The 23225-nt window shown below is 41.8% G+C and overlaps 1 protein-coding gene across 1 annotated transcript in view; it reads left to right on the top strand.

Moving 5' to 3' along the window:
- The window catches only part of arhgef40 (Rho guanine nucleotide exchange factor (GEF) 40), a 41461-nt gene that overhangs the window by 4760 nt on the left and 13476 nt on the right, over nucleotides 1–23225 (top strand). The window contains exons 2-20 of the mRNA XM_051402348.1: nucleotides 3823–3912; nucleotides 4787–4894; nucleotides 7822–8107; nucleotides 8629–9790; nucleotides 10080–10318; nucleotides 10417–10605; nucleotides 11216–11330; nucleotides 12097–12190; nucleotides 12392–12478; nucleotides 13509–13625; nucleotides 14522–14620; nucleotides 14741–14892; nucleotides 15915–16053; nucleotides 16635–16754; nucleotides 18209–18400; nucleotides 18520–19044; nucleotides 20381–20751; nucleotides 21187–21436; nucleotides 22953–23042. Of these exons, the coding sequence (XP_051258308.1) occupies nucleotides 3823–3912; nucleotides 4787–4894; nucleotides 7822–8107; nucleotides 8629–9790; nucleotides 10080–10318; nucleotides 10417–10605; nucleotides 11216–11330; nucleotides 12097–12190; nucleotides 12392–12478; nucleotides 13509–13625; nucleotides 14522–14620; nucleotides 14741–14892; nucleotides 15915–16053; nucleotides 16635–16754; nucleotides 18209–18400; nucleotides 18520–19044; nucleotides 20381–20751; nucleotides 21187–21436; nucleotides 22953–23042 (4425 nt within the window). The remainder of the gene's footprint in view (nucleotides 1–3822; nucleotides 3913–4786; nucleotides 4895–7821; nucleotides 8108–8628; nucleotides 9791–10079; nucleotides 10319–10416; nucleotides 10606–11215; nucleotides 11331–12096; nucleotides 12191–12391; nucleotides 12479–13508; nucleotides 13626–14521; nucleotides 14621–14740; nucleotides 14893–15914; nucleotides 16054–16634; nucleotides 16755–18208; nucleotides 18401–18519; nucleotides 19045–20380; nucleotides 20752–21186; nucleotides 21437–22952; nucleotides 23043–23225) is intronic.

Raw genomic sequence — 23225 nt, 5'->3', positions numbered from 1 at the left:
CCTAGCTTACAGTATTGCGATATACAACAATATGTATCGCATTGAAAAAACAGTCTTCCCTGTGTACAAAAATAGTTAAATCATAAAATGTTCCTATAAAAACTATGCAATGTTACACTTCACTCTGTATATGGATTCAGATGTAATGCCTTTGATATTTACACAGAGAACAATGTATAGTTCTTTGGTAAAAGCCGACAGTTAGATTCTAAACAGCGGTTTCACTTCTGTGTCTTGAAAGAAATGCTCTAATTTGTATCACTTCAACAATGTAACAATCCCATGAACTTGTTAACAAAATACAGAATACTCATGCACTTCTCTGGTGGAAGCTATTTTTAGCATGCCTTAAATTAACTGTCATGTTTCTCGTCAAGGCCCTGACGCAGATCTGTTCTTCATCATTCTCATAGTTTGGTTTTATTTGGTGATAACGTGCATACAGCTAGTTCTCCAAAGGACATTGGAGATGTGGGCCAGTAGCATTTGCTGGAAAAATCTGCGGTATGCAAAAACAAAGCCTCTGTTCTAGATTCATTGCACTACATAGCAGAGTGACTTACTAAATAAGACACCTGAGTGCATTAGCATTAAGTATCCGATTGAAGAGTAACTCACTTACACCTATAGTCCCTTACAGAGGAGGCACCATGAGACTCCTGTCTTAAAGGAAATCTAATTTACAAATTTCATCAGGGCTGCTTTGTTCTATGTGCACGTATTGGCCTGCGATTGAAAAGATAAGTAAATTGCATTAGATGCACTGGTAAGCTATAGGTTAGACAGCAGGGCAGAACAAATGGATCAAGTTGACCCTTTACCCTGATTTGAATGGAAAATAAGCGATATTCAGATTTTTACAAGGATTTTCTGGTTCAGTGGAAAAGCAGAATCCCTCTTTTCCTCACTACTAGACATCAGTTCAACTGTATTTGAGCGATTGTGCTCCCAGACTGAAATTCCATTCTTTGGATTTGGGCAGTGGTATATCCTGTTGAAAGTTGTGTACAGGCATGCAAACACAGAGTCAATGCTGACTGAGGGAAAATGGAGGGGGTTGCTTGGGGGGGGGTTGCTGGTGGCACACAATTGCACACCACGCATCCAAACCAAATATTGTTGCAGGCTAGCTAGCTTGTAACTACATAAGCTACACTGAGTTTAGCTAGCTGGCAAAATGCTGATAGATAATGTGACGCTAATACGTATAAAATGGTTTCAGGACAGCTCTCTCAAACCCGAGTGGCCTATTTGTGCAAACACTAAAGTAATGAAGCTCTACGAGTGGTGCATTAAGTTGTGTTCTCTGGCACAAGCCACACATTTGAGGGGCTCTATTGGGCTTCAATTGCAGAGTTGTTCCCATTCAACCTGCATCGGTAAAGTGCACAAGCTTTTAATGCTTTTATTATTTCATTTCCAAGCTTGTACTGGCATTTATAGTCAGTCCGATGATACCTAAAGAGTTCTGTCTTTGAGAAAACAGACCAAAAGAGTTGTTTTAGCTTCGGCTTTAATTTAGTGTTGCGTTGAAGTCTTGTGGGATGCTTTAAAAGGGCTTTAGTCTAAGAGGAAGTTCCCGCTGACTTGCCTTGCAATCCCTGAACCTCCTGCTGTGCTTTTACTAGACTCAGTATGTTCTGTCAGTGAGCCAGAAGGCTCTTTTACAACCACTACACCTATTACAACATGCTCTGACACACTGTTGTTTACCATGGTGCACACACAGACAACTCCTCCTATATATACGTCTTTACACAGACTTTCATATGACTCATTTAGAATTTTCCTTTTTTTAAATAATGCAATATTTATTTTATAGTATAGAGCCTGTAGTTTCATAAGACGTATGCATAAGCAGAAGCACTGATCCGAGATGTTTTATGTCGTGACACATCTTACACTGCATCATATAGTAGCTTATGGTCATGAGTCTAAACATGCAAAGTGATTTAATCTACTGTCGGTCTTAAAATTCTTGCTAAAGTTTTGCAACTAACTTTTAATGTAGTGTGAATTCAAATGTGGAATGGTGCAGTGAGGTGCACCGTTGCTCTTTTTTGCCTTGTTTCAGCATAATGACTCTTCAAAAGGTTAATTACCTGGAAACTCTTATGACATTCCAGCCGTCTGGCAAAAGTTTCACTCGTTTTTAAGATGAATAAGAATGATTTTGACACATACCCTTGTGTCCTTTTTAAGAAGAACATTTTATGTGTGGTTTCCAAAAGAGAAAAAAAACCTCTCTTGGTGATTCAGTGGTTTTGTTTACTAAAAAGCCAATGGACTTACATGACTTTGGAGCTGCTCTGCTTCTGGAAAACTGAGCTGTGTTCAGCAACATTTATGCAAGTTTTGTCATTTGTTTTTTTCCTCAATTTTCCGTATAGCTCCCATCCAAAATGCTCTTCTTTTATTTAAGCCCGGATAGTGCCACTCTGTTGTCGGTGCCATACGGGCTTAAGTCACGGTTAAAAAATTTGCTCTGCAGCCAAAAGAATGGATCCGAAACAGAACCTAACATCTCCTGTGGGTGACCCCGAGCAACCTCAGCAGAGCAGTTTCCCAACCAGAGTTAACCATAGGAGGTTATACTGCAGCTCTGGTGTGACTTTTTCTAAGAGTCCTGCTATGTTTATAAGTCTCCTGCAATGGCCAGTTTTTTACCCCCCTCTCCTCCAGACTTGGGTCAAAAAACAAATGCAAATAAGACATTTGTTTCAACCTTAGTTTGAATACCTGATTCAAATGTATTTATTCAGAGCACAAGTTGTGCAAGTTGTTAGTCACAGAAAAACTACAGCTCTTCTCAAATGCTTTATTGTTTGTAATACTCATTCTATCCTCCTCTGTGGCTAACCCCAAACCCCCTCTGTACACAAAAGCAAACCCAAAAAAATAATTTTCAAATACTGTGGAACCTAGGTCTTCTTCCATAAACCCACGCACCGCCACCAGCTCATTCCCTCCTGGCCCCTCTCATGCTAGCCGCTCTTTTCTTTTTCCGTACACTCTGTTCTCCCATTCTGGGTTTTCTCCCATGCCTTTTCGATCCATCCCCTCGGTTGTTGTAGTTATTCAGCACAATATGCCGTCTGTTGAAGAGAATCCCAATGTAATCGTTGTCAGATGACATTTGGAGAGTCGGACGGAGGTGAAACAAAGAAAGTTGAGTAAAAAAAAAAAAAAAGAGGAGATGAGAAAAAAGAGAGCGGGGGGGGGATGAAACTGAGGAAAAGAGAGAGAGAAACAGATGGGGAGGTTTGAGAGGAAACGTGAAGGGAGGGAAAGAGAAAAGAGAGAAGTTGGAAAAGAGAGAGAAAAAAGTTGCAGGTTGCCATGCCAACGGTCCATGTAGAAAAATAAACACTGTGTTGCGTGCACTGCTCTGTCACCCTCCACCTCACTGGCCGGCCCAGAATTATGATGTATGTGTGTGAATATGCATGCATGTATGTATTGTGTGTGTGTGTGTGTGTGTGTGTGTGTGTGTGTGTGTGTGTGTGTGTGTGTGTGTGTGTGTGTTAGGGAGTTAACATGTTGCATTGGTTTGACTCTTTTGTTCTGGGGGTTCTTACATTTACTGGGCCTTGGAGGAAACGTTTGACAGTCCCCAGACCATACAACAGGAAGTTGAAAGTAGAATATGTGTGTATAATTGTCGTGTGTGTGTGTGTGTGTGTGTGTGTGTGTGTGTGTGTGTGTGTGTGTGTCAGCAAAAAGCGAGACAACCCGGCTGTTAAACACAAACACAGACATTAGAGTTGATTCAGTGTCCGGTTAAGGATTAACCCTTTCTTACCACCTTTATCTTTTTCTCAGGGTTCAGAGGCAATGGAGGATTGTGTGCAGGGGGCGCTCTCGTCGCTTTACCCTCCTTTTGAGAGCACGGCGCCACCCCTCCTCTCCCAGGTAGATCTCACAAGCCCACACACACACACACACACACACCTTTATTCCAGTCCACATCTTTCACGGCGGTAAACAGGGGAATATAAATAATGCAGATTCAATTAAATGATAAGGTGATGGTTGGAGTATGTGGGGGAGGCGATGTTATGTTATAACAAGGCTTTCCCCAGATGTAAACTGTTGCTGGAAGCCAACACAAACAAAATCTAGCCAGCTGGTCAATTATAGCCTAACCCTCTTCCTCCAACCAGGAGCCTGACATGACTTGTTTAACCAAAAACTGCACACTATTTCTGCTTTTAAGTCCTAACATTTATTGTAAGAAAGAGCAGTCAGCTGTGAAAAACGGTTCAATCTCTTACAGCTAATGTCTCCAACTTACATTACAGAGTGCCAAAGTTACAGTTGTCTTTAGTGCTTTTAGCTTTGTTTCCCTAAAAGCCAGTGGACAAAGTTGCATTTGAGCTGCGGCGTTTGGGCCGTTCTCCGTTGACGTTTATGCAAATTTGGCAATTGTTTAGCTTCCAATCGAATTCTTTGTTGCTATGGAAAAAGCTGCTTGGCAAAATAATATGGATAAAATGAAGCAGCTTCGTGATTTTCTTGGTTTAATTTCTGATTACATGCTGTCTGGGTTGAGGGAATTTATACCCCCCTGAGCAAATGAAACCCCCTTCAAAATCAATTGGATACTCTCAAAAATGCAGGGAGATATAGCTGAAACAAGGGTTCCCTTAGTCCATGAGACGCTGATATTTTGAAGATGAAAGGAATTTCTGCAGACAGCAATGACATGTAAAATCTTCTGCATTTTATTTTGCACATCTATTCGTCTAATGTGAGATTTTTTGCCCCTTTATGCATACTTGTCCAGGTCTTTTCGGTCCTGGAGTCAACCTATCAACACGACAGTCTTCGCTACCTCCTGGACTACTTCGTTCCTGCCAAGCACCTCCTGCACAAACTCCAGCAGCATGCCTGTGTGAGTTCCAAATTGCAAACACTGTGGATGAGAACACACACATAGCTGCTTAATCAGAAGCAGAATCAGCTGTCGAGCGCAAAAAGCATAGTGCGAGAAATCTGCCAGTGGTTTTGATTCCTGTAGTGACAAAGGTCATCTGGTCATTGTTATGTATATGTATTGGCAGAGCTGTTTTTAAGTCTTTGGGGCCACCAGTCCAAGTCATATATCAAGTCAAGTATCAAGACCTAAAGGGGAAGTTTCAAGTCATGTTTCAAGTCCTTTGAGTCAAATCCAAGTTGAGTTTCGTGTTCAAAAAGGACAAGTTCAGTTAAAGTTGCAAGTTTCCATTAGGCTTTGTTTACTTTAAGGCTTTTAAAGCAAGTCCAAGGCAAAAGAGAGTAGTCTTATGTCAAGTCTCAAGTTCTAAAGGACAAGCCCTAGTAACATTTTTTCTCTTTATAAAGCTTCACTTGTTTTCAGGTCTTTTGGAGAAAGCCCTAGTCAGTTGAGACAAGCCCAAGTCAAGTGTCAAGTCTTGTGAAATCCTTTCTCATGTCCTAAAGGACAAGTTCTAGTCAGATCACCAGTCTTTGTAAGGCTTCACTTGTTTTTAACTATTTTTTGGGCAATTCCAAGTTTTGTCAAATCAAGTCTTCAGCCAAGTATCAAGTTCTAAAGTCTCAAATATTGTTAAAGTAAGTCTCAACTCAAGACTCAAGTCATAAAGAACAAGTCAAAATGAGTTCATGTGTTCATATGTCTTCATACAAGCATTATTATTGGGATCATTATGAGAATTATTTAGAAGGTAAAAACTTGACTTAAATATTCCTTAGGCAATCAGATGTCAAGTAAGATAAGACTCACAGCAGTCAAGGCCATGTCAATGTCAAGTCCTTCTTTTTGTGCGTTGAATCAGTATTGTATCTTCACTATCGCAGTACCTGATGACATCAGAGACACCAGTGCGAAGGAAAGTTCAGGGCATTTATAATTTGACACATATGTGACCCTATGCAAGTTACGAACTACACTGTGGAGGGTCGAGCCTGCTCTAAAACTCTGGATGGCCGGTAAAATTAGTGAAAGTGTCTGGTGAAATTTGAGATTTACCAGCCGCTGTGACCCGCAGATAAAAAAGGTGGTTTCCTGTCTTGGAAGCTCCACTGAACTGAGATAAGTGGAAAAACTGTGAAATGAATCATAAATAAAAGCGTTATACACATACACAAAGCAAATGAATGGAAATAGTATGATATAGGATACTCTGTGCAAACATGCAACTTCTGCTGTGCGTCTTACACTTTATGCCTAACTTAAAACAAGATAAACAAATGAGATGCAACATGCACATACTGGTAACTCAAAGCTCCAAGGTTTTATACTGAACAGCATTCCTTTGATTTTACTTTCCAACACACACACACTCACAAATATAAACAGCACACACTGTTTAGCACAAGCTAGGAGGCTAAGAAAGGTCTCGTATTTCCCTTTACAGTTTTCTTAGACTTGCACACACACACACACACACGCACAGGCATTGTGAGCAAACTATGTTTTCATTGTCGTTGAGTGGAGTTGCCTGGGACGGGAGTTAGACTGTGAGTCATGACAATAATTCCTTCCATATGTGAGCGTGTTACTGCTGTGAGAGAAAGAGAGAGTGAGTAACAGAGAAGCGGTGGGAGTCGAAGGAGAGAATGAACATGGCTTTCATTCACCGTGCCTGCAACGCGTGTGTGCGTGTGTGTCAGAAAAAAAGACAAGATGCTGGAGGTTGCAGACTATAGTAGACTGATTGAGGAATTTTTGAGAAATGGTAGGTGCGGAAGAGGGAGCAAACACTGGGGTACATTGAGGGAGAAGTAGGAGGAGGGAGGAGGGCCAGAGGACACAGAGAGTTACAGAATGTGGACTTACTTAAAACAGACAAACTTTTTAAGAGAATAAAAGTCACACATGCTTTTTAATGCTAATATGCACCCAGACAGAAATCAGACTTTTGCTTCCCCTAAAACTTTGCTACAGCAAGGGAAAAGGCAAGAAAAGAGACAAGAGAGAGGTTTAAAGGAAATAAATTGAATGAGAGGTAGAAATGGAAGTTGGGGGAGAGGTCGAGTAAGGAATATAATTTGATCACGTCTCGTGAGTCTGGAGGGCATGGGAGGGGGAGGGAGCAGCCCTGTGTCAGTCGATTAGACGTGACTGGGAACAGCAGAGAGAGGTTCTGGATGAGTTTTATACCTCAGACTGTGAGAGAGAGGATATAGATCTGACACAGGATTGATTAAGGTGGGAATAGCATTTGGATTTTTTCTAAACAGATCAGTCGATTTATAGTGCAAAAGATCAGAGGCCTTCTCTCCTTCCCCCCTCCTTTTTTTTGAGTAAATGCTTTGCTGTGGGATTATCTATATTTAGATACACGTTGTTTAGCGTGGTTGATTTGGAATCATTTTCTCAGCTACTTGATGTGTTTTCCAGTTATGGAGCAGTGGACTATTTTGACAGTGGCTGACTGTTGTGAAGAGTTGGTCATCTGCATGTTTGCATGTCTGACTCACACTGACTCTCTGCAGCTATCCAGAGTCTTCTCACTGCGTCATGCCAGCTAAGCAGTTTTACACTTTAGAAAACACTATGTGAGTCACATGTCTGACATTTGTATGTGACACTGGCTTTTGGCCAGTTGAGCTAGTCAATACTGTTGACTGGCGCGGTATCAGTTCTAGAAATTCGACTCACTGAATAGCTGAGCCAAGCACAACTATGCAGGCAGGTTCCAATTGGCTCATGCCGGCTGTAGTTTGTGAATGGGGCTGCCAGATTGTGCATGACCATTAAATAGGATAGATTCATGCATAGATTTAATTTCATGCAGATGAAGGTTTAATTTCTTACACTCTCTACCTCTCCTTCCTTCCTTTCTGTCATCACAGTCTCAGTACCTGGGATGCTTGTTCCTTCACTCCGGCTGGCCTTTGTGTCTAGGTGAGAAAGTGGTCGTGCAGCTCTCCACACTGGACTGGAGGCTTCTGCGCAGTAATGACTTCTATCTGCAGGTGGTGCCCTTCTCCACGCGCTGCCCCCGCCTTGCCCTAAAATGTCTGGCCCCTGGGGGGCGCACTGTTCAGGAAATCTTGGTACCTGAGTCACAGCACCCCCTTGTGTTCACCACTGAGTGGCTGCACAGCGTCAACAAAGAGCGGGGCCACAAGAGAGAAGGTAAGGAAAGGATTTTAAACATGTGGTGATTACTAGCAAAGCCACCAGGATAAAACATGATTTTGAATTAATTTCTGATCATAAATTCAAATTTTTATTTGGTATTCCATGTTAAGAGTCAGGAAAAGGTTTCCACTGAGGTATTTTTAAGGGTTTAATCCAGAATTAGGTTAATAATAAGGTATTTAGTTGAAAATGATCAACACTTTGCAGCTTGGCCAGTATGTAATGACTGTGAGGAAGATTACAGGGAGAACAGGGGACGTGAAACAGATGTGTAGCTAGAAGTTTATGACCAACAGACGGCATGTGGAAGGGCAGCAAGAGAAGGGAGAGATATATGGGTGTCAGCAGGTGGTGGGTGGTTTAGCAGTGCTAAAGAAGGGCAGCAAAAGTTTAAACATATGTTTTCCACATAGCTTATGTTGGTGTTTTCTTTTTTTTAAAGTAGGATCACTCTTTTTGTCTAATGTATACCCCCAATAAACATACAGACATAAACTTCTTTCATCTTTGCACAGTTGGAGGAGGACTCGACACCTGCCTGGTCAGTACATGTGATGGTGTGGTTAGACTTCCGTGGAAGGAGGTTGTCTATCCAAAATTCATCCACGACCCCTCTGAGGAGCTGGGCCTGATGTCCAGCCACGAGGGCCCCGTATCCAACCGTCTGCCCAGTGAGGGGGCAGCAGCCTTCGGGGGCTGGGGTGGCTCATCCTCTGGAGAACTGGACTCCTGGTCCTGGGATGAGGAGGAAGATGATGGTTTACAACCAGACGGCTTGGACTCTGCGCCTGCGCTTCCCCGCCGAAGACGCAGCGAAGATGGGCTCGGGCGGACAGCGAGGCACCCTCAGCTGGACGGGGACTATGTGGAGCTGTTGGAACCCAGAGTGGGTCCTGATGGAGGGGTTGACACAAGGCAGAGGTACCTGGAGATGCATGGAATTTGTAAGACCAAGACTTTGCCTCTGTGCAGGAGAGGTAAAGCCATCAAACTCCGGAAGGGGAAAGCTTGGGGATACGGTAGACTGGAAGGGTCAGGAAGTTTTCGAGCTGTCCTTGGTGCCAAAAGAGAAACAGTAACCCCAAAAGGAGACATTTTGCCACCTCGGCCTCCACCAGGAGTCGCTGAACCTGGCAGAGGCAGGCGGTCTTACTCCTCTTCTGTCCACGACTCTGATGAAGGGGATAAAACAAGCAGAGACTCTGGGGGCCTGGATAGCCACCGGCTTTATTTTGATGGCCCATTCAAAGAGAGAAGGCCCGGTGTGGGCAAGGAGAGAGATAGCAACGGCCTCAGCCAGCCGTGCAGAGATGAGCACAGAGGTAAAGACTCAGGAAGCGGTGATAGTTTGGTCACAAATGAAATCCATGACTTGACAAACCACGAAGTCGGGCATGTTATAGAGGGCCACTCAGATCACGGATCTCATTCAGACTCTGTTTTCGAGGATACAGATAAACCACTGAGCGGAGACAGTGATGCCACCACCCCAACATCAGACGCGACAGAAAGATCATTCACTGGCGTTTTTGAAAGTGGAGAGGTTACCAAAAGTGGATCTAAAACGAAAAGCTTGTCTAACCCAAAGGTGACAGAAGAAAGGAATGAAGGGAAGACGGAGGACAGAGTGTGTCCCAGAGGAAAGGAAGTTAAAACTGCAGGATTCAGAGCGCCAAGGTACAGATGTATTTCTTATAGGACACTGCACTCATTCTTTTTTGTTTACATTTTCACACTTCCATATGAAAGTACATTTAAGTAACACTTTGGTGCAAACTCTGTGCACAAGTTACAGACTGTCTGAATGTTCACACATACAGTAAAGGCCTGAAACCAATGCAACAAAATACATCATCTGAACCTAAAGGACATCATGACCAAACAACATAATTTATAAGGTGATTTATTATTCACTTATTAACTTGCTGCTGTACCTCATTAGTACCTTCCTGTGCTTTGTCTTTAGGAGGAAAAGGAAGGGAAAGGGGGCCAAAGGGAGGGCTAGGTCTGGTGGCCGTGCACACCAGAAGGGATCAAAACAGCAGGCTAAAGCTTCTCAACCAAGTCCTACCACCTGCTCTGCTTCGACAAAGCTGCCAATCACAGAGGAGAACCAGTCGGATCAAAGAGAACAGGCAGACAAACCTGACGGACTGCCGCCTTCAACGAACGAGGGGACAGAGGACACAAGGAAAGACAGTGAAGGTCTGACACCAAATGAATGTTAATGCATGGACATAAGATCCTAAAAGTCTTAAAATACCCCATAGAATAATTTCTATAACTTACATATCTCCCAACAGAGGCAGAAGCCAAATCCTTGCCTGTCTGCAATGGCCAATCGGGCACATCCTTATTTAACCACTCTAATGAGGAGGCGAGGTCAGGAGAGACATGTCCTGACCTTCTGAATGGTGTGACATCTAAAGAGCCTCCCCTGCTGAGGGAACTGGACACAGAGCTTCTCCAGTCAGGGAAGCTAAAGTTGACAGGCAAGTTTCTTTCAAACTACTATATTTTTTTATGCTAGTTAGCACTCTTTGCAGAACTTGTTCTACTTGCACTGCCTTTGCAGTTAGTCTTGTAGATGTGCGACTCTGTGTTTGCTGTTGTTGTTTGTTGGACTAGTGACATACACATTCTGTTAGATTCAGTGTGACTTACACTCTCCATGGACATCAATATCTCCAATGTGCGTCATGGTTACTGTACATAAATGCCTCGTAACTGTCACGTTTGGAAGTTTTTCCCAATATCAAAAGCAATCCATTAGTTTTTATCTGTATTTTTGAGTTCTCTCTGAGTTTTTATGGTCCAAATTTTTACTATAAACTATAAACAAATGGAGCTCATGGCATAGCCCACAACTCACTCACTTAATGCCAACATTGTACTTGCTGTTTGCATCCCCCAAACTTTATAGGCAATGCAGCTCCAAAACTTTGAACACGATTATCCTAAATACAAGTGGATGACACTGACAAGCTTGACAGCATATGTACCAAAACAATTAAATGATTGTAGCAGAATGGAGTCTCAGCATGTTAGAACCTCACCTAGGCATCATCACTCAGCGCTTAACCCGATGCTTCCCGATCACAGGTACAGTTGACAGGTTGGGACGTGCTCTGATTGTCATGGTGACAGATGCATCAGAGGAGAGTTACTGTGAGGAGGAGATGGCCCGGGTACTGGCCTGCTACCACAGAATCACTCGGTAAGGCTGCTTTCTTCCTGCTCCCATCAGATTTCTGCAGTTGTTTTAGACATCCCTTTAAAATAAGTTTCCATATATAAACAAGGAATTAAGGTATAAGGTGTAAATGTAGCAGACCTTATGGTGCACATTGTCCCCTTTCATAATGTTGTTCTGTTGTCTCTGATTCACCCAATGCTCATGCTCTGATTTCACATTCTCAAAAAAACCTATGCCTGTATATCTATCATTTTGCATATATCTTAAAATATTTGATTAGCTTGTTCTCTGATGTTTATATTTGGACTTGTGTCATTTCTATTTCTCGTCACACCGCTCGTTTACAGACCTGTTCTGTCTAAACTGCTTCATAATTATATTTGACTTGACTTAGTTTTTGCTGACTTTGCCAAATACAGCAAAAGGTGGGGCTAAGAAAACGTTTGCCAGAATGCTGAGGAAACCATAACAAACGGATTCAAAGTCAGTCTAACAAACGGCTTTTATTTGAGCTTGGCAGCTTACCTAACACAATCACCTCTCGCCTCTTGCTCACAGCAAGTCTGAGCAAAAGTTCCAACAGGTTTGGGAAAGAAATTAAGACATTTAAAAGTTCAGACAACCCCCTAACTGTCCTCTAAAAAAGTACTATAATTGGTTTAAATTAGTAGATATCATTCATCTTTATTATTATATTTTTTTTTTAATTGCTGGTGTCTGATTTTCTCTTTTAATGACTGCTCCTGCTTTAACCCTGCATACCCTTCTCTCCGTGCATCCTCATCAGGCCTGCAGCTAGAGAAAAAGGTCTCACGGTGTTAATGGACAGCAGATGCGCTCCACCCTCCACTCTCTGCCTCTCTGCGCTTAAATCGTTCCAGGTGAGACGGACGGGGGGGGGACGTTGTTTAGCCAAATGTGCTAAATGTTTGCTTGTGTCCTCTCATTTGCCTGCAGATGTGATGAAGTAGCTCAAGCATCTGTGTTTCTGTGTTTGTGTTGTGTTGTTTTTTTTTTTTTTTTTGTGTGTGTGTGTGTGTGTGTGTGTGTGTGTGTGTGTGTGTGTGTTTTGTGCGTTCCAGGTGTTGGTTCCTGGCGGTCTTGGATCTGTTCTGGTTTTGGTAGAAGAGCAGCAGGAGTCCCTTTCTCATAATCTGGAGGGAGCAGAGGTAACCTCATACAAATCACATGTTTACAGTTTGTGATCCGGCACGCACACGGCCTAGCGTTGTTCATTTCCTTCCAGTTAAGTTAGTTTTATTTCTTTTATTTGCAAGTATAAATGTTAAAGCACAGGTAAAAAGGCCACATGGTACTTTTAAAAACATGCCAGAGCTAGAATGATAAAGTGCGTGGGAAAACATTAGCAAAATGAAAGTTTCTGAGCCTCCATTGGCCAGTATCGTAACAACAGGGCTCATATATGAAATGCAAAATGTTCAAGAGGAAATAACGTTTCATAAACCACGCTTTGTATCTGTGCCTTGCTAAAATTTGATGAATGTCAGATGCTCTTAGCTGGAGCGCACATTCACATTGTGCTTGAATCTAAATGAACCTTATTTACATACATTTGGCACATCTAGAGTTTGCAAATAACTCCCATTTTACCCGTAATTCAGCTTTGCATTGATCAGCAGAGATCTTTCTTTCTTACACACACACACACACACACACACACACACACACACACACACACACACACACACACGCATGAGAACACCGTTCTTGTCATGTGGTTTGTATTTCAACCTGGCAGTGTTCAAACGTTGCACGTTAAAGGGAAATCAGACCCAAAAGATGTCAGGGGGAAAAAAAGCTTTTGGAGCTGCAGCGCACATTCCTCAATCTGTTATGTTGTTGTTGTTGTTGTTGGTAGTAATTGTTTTTATTCCTGCTGTTAAATTAACAAACTGAGATTATGCAAGTGTAATCGGAGAACATGTTTTTGCTTTCTCAGCTCTTTATTTTTCAAGAAAGCTGAAAAAGAATATGTGTCAGACCCTCAGAATCTGGAAGGAAGAGTCTATATCTGAGTACAAAATATTATCAACTCTATCTATATTTAATGGACATTTAAAACACTTAGATAAGAGTTCATAAGCTAGTCTACAGCAGTGTCTCCTCATATCTTACGTTTTTTCCACATTTCCTAAAATCTCATTATTTTTCAAACATTCCCTCTCCTAACCTTTCCAGATCCACCTGGTGCGAGGAACTGTGGTCCTACAGCAATATGTAGACAAGCAACAGCTGCCCAAAGAGATGGATGGAGACTTCACCCACTGTCACTCAGACTGGCTGGTCTTCAGACTAGTGAGAATCTGCATTTATTTCTTGTCTTTTTAAATAACATGTATTCCATTTCCTTTCCTCTTCAATATTTTTCTATAACTTTCATTGGTTTTTTTTTTTCAGTTTTTAATAGTAGACACAATAAGCTGAGGGAGCCAGATTTAAAGATTGGTCTTGAGGAAATTGAAGCAGGAAATTATCTCTTCAGGGATTTAAGATGAACTATGCTTTTGCTAAATTATTACATTTATTTGATTATATATTGCATTTACATTTGTACATGTACAAATGACAAAGGTTTCTAATAAGCAATAGGATTACGGGCTGTGGTTTTGGACGAAATTTCACATTTATCAATTATTATGTTTTGTTTTTTGGTAATTAAAGACGATAGTGTGGAGCACAGAGGACACACAAAAAAGGCAAACACCCAATATTAAGGTGCTTTTTGGTAACTACTGGGGTTTTTCTTCTGTGTACCTCAAGTTTAAAATATTGTGAGTGTGTAGAGTGGGAGAAAGCAAAGTTTAGACAGGAGGAAGGACAGATTAGAGGATGTTGGCTGGAAAGAGAGGTTGCTCGGTGGTGGTCGATGATTTCTAAGATTCATGATGAACTGGGTGTTGAAGATACATCAAGGAAAAAAAAAATCTGAGAAGAATCTTAAGGACTCTTAATGGCTTTTCCCCAGACAGTTTATGTTGCTTTATCCAAACAGAGGAAAAAAGATCCCTGTCCTCTGCACTTTCTCTGACCTCTCTCATGGAAAAATGGAGAAGAAAGAAGGGATTTGGAGCAGTTTCATACACTAACCTGTGTGTGCTTTATACTGTTTGCGTTTTCATCCAATTTGATGGAATTCCAATCTCAAAATCACTGATTCCTCTCCTCCCTTCTTCCCTCTTCTTTCCCTTCAGAGCCTGGAGAGTCTGACAGAGCGCTGTGAGAGCGCCATCTCACTCCTAGGAGAAGCACTACAGTCTATGGACGCTGAGCCAATGCCAGACAACATCAAGGTACACAAGTCTCGGATGACGGAAAGAAGCCAAGCACAGATTTCATAGTGTGCAGTCTGGTGATTGAGAATAGTCATAAATGTCCACAGAAACATTAATAAGCAGAGTGTTCTTCTTCAGGTCGTTCCTCTGAGCATCGACAAACACAGACAGCTCATGGTGAGCGTCCTGGCCGACCAGAGATTAACCGAACTGCAGCAAAGGGGCGGGGCCTGGCTCGCAGGACTGACCAATAGCGCAACTGGACTTGCACAAAAGTCACCAGACTGCAGGTACCAGAAGCTTAATTTTTTAGATTTGTGTAGAATTTTGCTGCTTTAGAGGTCCCTTTTACTGTCATATTTAATTTGATGGAAAGCATGCGGCTTCTTGTTGGAAATTAAATTACTCTGAATACAGGATTATTTGTTTGGTATGGTATTATAAGTTTGATTAATGTAAAACCCTACATGTAGCATAATCCTGAAAATTACTACAGTCAGTGAATGTATCCCCACACAAGGAATTAATTAATATTGTGAAAAGAAGTGAAAAAAAAGGTTAATAATTTTCCGTACATGGACTAATTACAGTCTGCACTCATTATTTACAACAACCTGTGCATGTGCATAAATGAGACTGCATACTGCTGGAATATACTTCAGACATGGGCCTATTGAAGTAGGACTATTTTAAATATACAGACGTCATGAACAACACAAAAATTCTAATTGGGCAAATACTAAAACATGCAGAAACCACCTTACACAAGCAGCTTGGTCCCAAGGGGCAGAAATGGAATCTGCATATTCTTTTTACTTCCCGGTTTGATTGAAGGATTTTTTTTTTGTCAAGATGAGTTATAGGTTAAAAATACTCCTCAATGTGAAAACAGAGTTGTTTGTTTTCAGCCAAAAATATGAAAACCAGCTGAAGGAGAAAAAGGAATGTGAACATCAAATGGAGGACAGAGCGGTGCAGCTTGTTTGTTTGTGCCCGACTGCAGCTTAAAGATGATCTAAAGACTGTTGCATTTGTAGCTGTTCTTCTCATCCAGTAATGAGGGGTTTGGCCCAGCCTGTACAAGAATGAGGCCAAATACAAGTATAGACTGATTGATGATTTGATTCCTTTTCCTGCTGACAGTTGATCTGGTTGTGTTTTTCATAATAACATAATTTCTACCCGCCAGAATGTGCGATTTTTGGCCACGACACGTTCTCGCCGTCATCAGTAGTTGAAGTAACGTCTCCCTTCTGTTCATCAGCAAATGATTCTTGATCATTTTGGACTTTTTTTCTTTGCGTCCCATCAGGGCTGCTCTCGCTGCGACCTCTCAACTCTATGACAGCGTGGATGACGCCCTCCACCGGCTCGTCCGAGTGTCCAACCAAAGAGGCCACGACCTGGAAGCTCTGGGACGACTGGCGGGGCTGGCGGAAAAACTGGAAAAGGTGTGTGTGTGTGTGTCTGAGGAAGGAAGAAGAGTGTGGTTTTATTTTTGTTTCACAGACCTTTAGGTGCCTTCTCTTGCCTCTCCCGAATCTAAATGAACAAACCTACTGTATAAACTTGCCATTGTAGGATAATAGAATTCAATAATGGCTAGTTTCTCTCCTTAAATATGATCAAAAACAGAGATTAGTGGCTGTCATTGTCATCTGCCATTTAATATCTGAGTTTTTAAGCAACTTTTCTGTGTCCAGAATCGCACTCCTCTCCACTGTTCCCAACAGGGTTTGGATGGAAACTCCCTGAGTTGCTGGTGTTTGGTGATTGCCATGTGAACTGAACATGTGTTTTCTCTAAAATGTGCTTCTTCTTCTCACTCTACTCCCTTTTCTTGCTCGCACACAACACAACAAGTCAGATACCAGAGTGTCAAATGCAATACAGAGTACTGGGATTTATGTAAATGTATCCATTCCTCTGTCGAGTTTCACTTCCCTCATCTCTCTTTCTTTGTCCCCCACATACTGTGAATGTCCAGTGTCCTCCTCTCACCCCTCTCCGCCCTATTTGTCTCATACCCCAGTGCGATAAGGAGATTGAGCAAGTCCAGTCACAGCTGGAAGACTACAAGGACCCTCCTCTGTCCCTCAGCAGACTCTCGCTCAAACAGCAGAAATTCAAGACTTTCAGAGAAACAGCCAATGTGAGTGTTTGATACTTGTTGCTCTTGGTACAGTGTTTATTCAGACTTTTGTACAGCAAAAATATGTGCATCATTTTCACGCAAGACTACACTATTTCAGTGTATTTGGCTCACAATCACGGCAAGATTGTAAGGATTGAAGCCAAGATGGATTCTTTACTTTGGCGCCATTCGGTGGTAATATGAAGAATGACATGTACACACATGGACATGACAAAAAGTTAAGATAAAGATTATAAAATAACATACCTACTATATAACTCCTACACATAGTGGCTAGACATTTACCACTTACTACTTAAAAGCTGAATTCGTAGCAAATACAATGCACTGTTCACTTCCCACTCTTAAGGGTTTTTACTGCTGCAGCCTTACTCGGTCTGGTATGACTGGTAGGTTATTGTGGCTAATGTTAGCTAATACAAATACAAATTTTAGATAGGTATTGGTGCTACTGAATCACTTTGCTGACTTGATAACTCTTCACTTGTGCTACTGTTACACATTCTAACATTTGCTATTATTCTGATAATAATAATAATAATAATAATAATAATTGTGTTTTTTTGTAACAGGTCATTCCTTTCTCATGCATCCTTAGCTATTGTTGAAGCGTACCTAAAGTTTGTTGTTAACAAAAAGCCAAACTCCTGATGCCGCCTCTGCACCAGTGGCTGTTCCGCCACCTTCCCTGACTCAATGCTCTCTCATATAGAGTTTAATCAGCCTTTCTAAAACCAAAAAAAATAAATGTGTTTTCTCCGTTATATCCACCAACGCTGCCTCCTGATGTCATTTTTCCAACTTTTTAACTGTAATCTGTTTAAAAAAAACTTTGACGGTGTTTGGCTTTCCGTGTTATTCTTAGCCGCAGCTGCTTAAGTGGCCATATTCTGTCAAGTTATTAACGTTTGACCTGCAAAGGTCTTGGGCTTGTGAGGAATAGTGTTTGGTTACTAAATATTAAATGCACATTTTCTTTTGTGACCACCCCTGTCTAGACAAATTGAGTGAATTTGACAACATACTGAGAATGTTTCAGACGATATAAGATGATTTCGAGTGAGGTTTTCTCCCTGCTGCTCTAATGTCCTCCATTAAAACAATATGACTGTCATTCTAACTCAAGGACTGTAAATCTTATTAGCTCTGTAAGACCCCTAAGCTACGCATGTTACACTGAATTACTTACTGAAAGACTTGAGGAGTCAATAACTGAAAAAGTAAAATGTAAACAGATGTGTTTTGAGCCCATGTTGCTCCCTCAGTGGTATATTTGTCTCATTCTTGTGGATACAGGCTAATATGGAAGTTTTGTCAGCTTGTTTCCGTCAGCAGCGGTTGCCATTATTTCATTTACGATTTCCCAAGTGTATCTTGTCAACCCTCCACAATAAACACTTCAGGGTTTATCCAGGCAATGAGTTCACAGTGGATCTTCCTGAATCCTTTAGGATCTGCACAGTGAGACTCTGTCGGTGCTCAGCGATCTGGAGGGCTGGTGCGAGCTGGACTGGGCAGGCCTGAGCGATGTCCAGATCCGACTTCCTCCAGTGCGGGAGAAGCTGAGAGACATGTCCCACTGTCTGTCTGACTGCTGGACCACCCTGGATAACACACAGAGGCTGCTGTCCACACTGACCGAGGTAACGCAGTACAGGAAGCCATCTGTTACGCACACAGGAAGTTATGATCACACATTAATGCTTTCAAATCTTCCTGAGGGCAAACAAGAGCCATCTTTTCTTTCCCGTCTCCTGTGCAGGCCACCCAGTGGTGCGACGCAGTCTCCTCCACCTCCTCCTCGCCACCACCTTCTTCTTCAACCTGCCCTCTCGCCTCCCTCCCTCCGATCCCCCCGTCCCGTTTCCAGGATGCTCGTTCCTTAGCTATAGAGCTTGGTGGTGGGGCGCTCCTGGATCTATGGACCCAGACGGTAGAGCGCTACCAGCGGACCGTAGCGCAGGTTAAACCGCGGTTCCTCCAGTCTGACAGGACCCAGAATCAGGGCCAGGGGAAGCCGAAGACGCCTTCTGCCAGCAGCCTGTGGGACCTGATGGGTCCTGAGGGAGAGGGCGACTGGGGTCTGGGAGCCGGAGGAGGCGAAGGTGGGCTACAGTCCTGGGGATCCCTGGCATCGCTGTTCAGGCCGCAAACCTGCTCCACACTGAAGATAGGAGAGGAGAAAGGGAATAAGAAAGAAGGAGCAGTGGGAGGAAGCGGAGGAGGAGCAGGCGGAGCTGGAGGAGGGAAGTTCCTGCAGAACCTTCTGAATCCCGCAAAGAAGAGTGTGCGTTTGTGCTTTATTTTGTATTGAATATTTTATATCTGTCTTATTTTCTTCAGTGTTATTCTATAATTTATTCTGTTATTCTATTCTGCAGTTATTTTTTTAAATCGAAAATATGCCCCTCAGCATGACAAACAATCCTATTTGCACTAGGGTTTCACCATATAATAATGCTGTAGTGGCCAATCAACTTGGTTTTGAATTTGAATCTAATTATAAAACCTGACTTGTGCGTGGAAAATCTTTTATTATATATATTTAGGATCCAGATTTTAAATCCCCATGGGACTGCTAAAGAAATCCTCTCGAGGGGTTTACAGAGGACAACTTTTCTTGGACATTGGCTCATAGGTCAACTTGTCTTTTGATAGGAGGAACGACAAAGTTTTATTTTCCACTTGCATGCAGCTGACTCTCAAATGTCATATCTGCATTAACACCGCATTTACTCTAAAGGAGCCTGCTGTCCTTTTCAAGTTGTATCGAGCCATTGAGGGCAAAGCTGCATTTCAGTGTGCAGAAATACTTTATGATCATATTGGATTTTATATGTTTTTTATGTATTTTTGCAGCAATGTTCAGAAGTACCTTCATTTGTCTTAAACTTAATTTTATCCATTAACAGCTGACTTTGACAATACACATGAATATCATGATATATATTACATTACAGTTAGTACAGTTTATATAGTCTTCAGTAATGTCAATATACAGTGTACACAATATATAATACACTGTCATATATTTGATATCCATGTAGTTGTTGCTCTGAAGCATTCAAATTAGAAACATGGATCTTCATCCTTTTTGGTTACTGGCCTGGTCCAGTGTAAAAAGATAAGACTTTCCAATTACAATTTTGATTTGTGCCTGTTATCCTTATTGAAATCACTGTAATAGAAAATGTAATTTCAAAATCATCATCGAAGCCGCTTTTATGTCTTTTTTATTAACAATGGATCAAACGATTGCTTGTATGTTAGCGGTGTTACTCATTAACCCACAGAGAATAATCACTCAACTCTGCAGTCGCAACTCTGAAGGCCGTTTTAGCAACTTTCAGCTCATTGTTTTTATTTTCCACCCCTTAACTGACAACTCACCACTGCTAGCTGCTAAAGATCCAGATTTCCCTCAGGAGTTGGTGGAGACCAAAACAGAGCTAAAAGGAGAGTAATTATTGAACTTACTACAGTGATGGCAATGTTGTGTTAACATGCTTATTGTATTGCAAAAAAAAAAAAAAAAGTTTAACAGGTCAACATTACCGTATTGGTTTAACCTTAATCTGTCTATTGCTAATATCATGTTTATAACAGTGTTTCTCACTTTGCAGCCCACAGACGCCCCGCTCCCTCCCAAACCCCCCAGGAAGCGCCACCCAAGCTTTGACCTCCAGGCTCTTCTGGCTCCCCGCCGAGGCACTGCGACCCCCAAACCTGCTGAGTCCCCGGTGGGCGGGTCGAGCCGTAGCTCCCCGATGTCCTGGCTGGGGAGACGGGCGTTGGCTGACCCAGTCATTACCACTAGCATGGCTGCAGCCATCCCTGGTTGGGGCGGAGGAGGAGGAGGTGGGGTGTTAATTCGAGGGGTGGAGGTCAGCAGCAAGGAGGTGGTGGACCACACGGGGTCGCCAAGGCAACACGTGCTGCTAGGGAGGACTGAGAGGGAGACGGGGACAGATCGGGCCGGTTCAACTGCACAGAGGTGAGTTTTTTTATTTTTATAAACTGTCCCTTGTGTGCGTTTTACTGTGTGGGAACTTGTGTGTGTGAAGATAAGAAGGAGTAGGTCTGACTTGGCTGTGAGCTCCAAAACAAGACCAGCATTATAAATTACTTTAAGAGGAGGCCAGGCTGAGATGAAAGGGTGAAGTGATTCATCCTTGTTGGGATAATTTGAGTACAACTGAAGTCTGTTTCAGAACGATTTTATCAGTCAGCATGCAATCTCTGATAATTTTATCATTACTAACTGTTTGATCTCTGTCCATTTCTTACTGCTATCTTCACTCCCACTTCTTCTTCCCTCCCGCTTCTCCTCTTTCTCCCACATTTGTTTCTCTTGCAAATTTACTCAACGATTTTCCTGCTCTCCTTATCGTCTCCTTGTTTCCCCCCCGTCCGTCCGTCTGTCCTGCAGTAAGTTGTACCTACTCTGGTGCAGGATGCTGAGTTCAGAGAGGCAGTATGTGGCTGTCCTGAAGGGGGTAGAAGAGACATACCTCCCCTTACTGGAGCTCTTAGACACCCCGGCCTCCATCAGGGGGAAGGCGGACACCCTCTTCCCCAACTGGGTCAGCCTCAGCACCTTCCACTCGCAGAACCTACTCCCTGCCATGGAGGGAGCGCTTGTGCAGAGCTTGTTGCAACAGGACTGCTTCAGCAAATATGTAAGTGTAGGAATCTAAGGTGAAAGAATAAAACATTGTTTTTAGAATCTGGTTCGTATGTCTATGGTTGAGGATGAGCAAGATTATTCAGATTATTCATGTGAAGATTATACGGAGGCCCGATGAGGTAAAACTATCCAGTATTTTACAAGAAATAAAGAAAAGAATAAAGAAAAAGTATGTATGTATGTAAATTTTACTTTTTTTCATTCCCTAATACATTAAGAATCTGATTTATCCATAAGCCCTTTGAGTGGCACTGATCCCCAGGTTGGATACCACTGATGTATACCAAGTATGCATGCACAACTGTGCACTGCAGAGCCCTCTTAACTGTACCTGTAGTGTTATTTAAGAGGACCAAAAGTACAAAAATAAGACCCAAAGATGCCATTTTCCTTTAACAGACTGATCTGGAGAGTTACTGGAAATCCCCCTGTGAAACAGTGTTAACTCTGTTAAGGCCCTTGTTGTACTTTATTGAAGACATCTTTCATGTAGCAATCTAATTGTTAGACATTTTGAGGCTAGAAATGGAAGATTTCATTTTTCATTCACTTCGAGGCAGGAAGAGGCTTGCTCACATTTGTTTGGAAACAATAAGATAAAGACGCGTATTGAGTCAAACCTCAAGAAATCCCCAAAATCAGTTTTAACATGTCGGTCCATGTTTTGTTGGTTGAAATATAATGCATACTGCATACATACAGCATGCATGCAATACTTGTTGTGCACTATTTGAGGATTTTGTGCAAGAATCACACATATATCTGTGATAGGTAATATCAGACATTTTAATGTAAAAATGTTACAGATTTTGACTTCAAATTTACCACAATGCATCCAAATAAAGATTCAGATAAGCAGTGGTGAAAGAAACTTTATTATAATATTACAATATCACAGTACAGAAATACTTACCAGAAGTACTTATCATGCAGAATGGTAATATATTATTGGTTTATAATTATTGATTATTGATGAAATATATCGTGTTCATGACTTTAATATTGCAGCGGGGGGGATTTTAATTCATGAATATATACTTTATATATAATGCTTTATATAATGCTGGGTAGCTTGTATATTTCCCCCAGCAATCAATAAAGTCTTACTGATATAATACTATCATTATTTATTTGTTGATTATATTTTGTAGCATTAATCAGATTCTGATTTGTACCTTAAATTAAAAAGTAAATGGTGTAATATTTGCCTCTGAGTTGTAGTGGAGCAGAAGTATGAAGTAGTAGAAAATGGAAATACTCACAGTACAAGTACTTCAGAATTGTACTAAAGTACAGTACTTGAGTAAACATACTTAGTTACTTTCCACTACTGCAGACAAGTGTAGCACTTTAAAAAACAGTAGTTGTAATTTGCTTTAAATAACCTATTTTTTTATTTAACCCATTCATTGTGTGATTGACCTTATTAGAGGCAATAAAGACCACAATATGAAACATCAATTCCCCCTACGTTCTCTCATTTATGTATCTGTTACTCACACACACAGAGGGAGCAGTTCCTGCAGTACTCCCACTACATCAGGGCTAAACCAGAACTGGACTCTCCGCTGGTCACACAGGCTGCCGACTTCTTTAAGGTAAGAATCATCTCGTCGCTGCTGTTTAATTCAACCCTTGAATCTCTTTAAATCATCAGTTGTTTTTTGTCCCACAGACATTTGAGTTGAAGGGTTTCAATCTGAGGAGTTAAACCAGTCTTTCTTAATGGGTCTCCCTGCATGTGTCAACTCATTTCAGTAAACATACTTTCAATTAAAGAA

Source organism: Dicentrarchus labrax, unplaced genomic scaffold, assembly GCF_905237075.1.
Source record: "Dicentrarchus labrax unplaced genomic scaffold, dlabrax2021, whole genome shotgun sequence".
Lineage (NCBI taxonomy): Eukaryota > Metazoa > Chordata > Actinopteri > Moronidae > Dicentrarchus > Dicentrarchus labrax.
The sequence above is the reverse complement of the archived record's forward strand: the minus strand, read 5'-3'. Positions and strand labels throughout refer to the sequence as shown.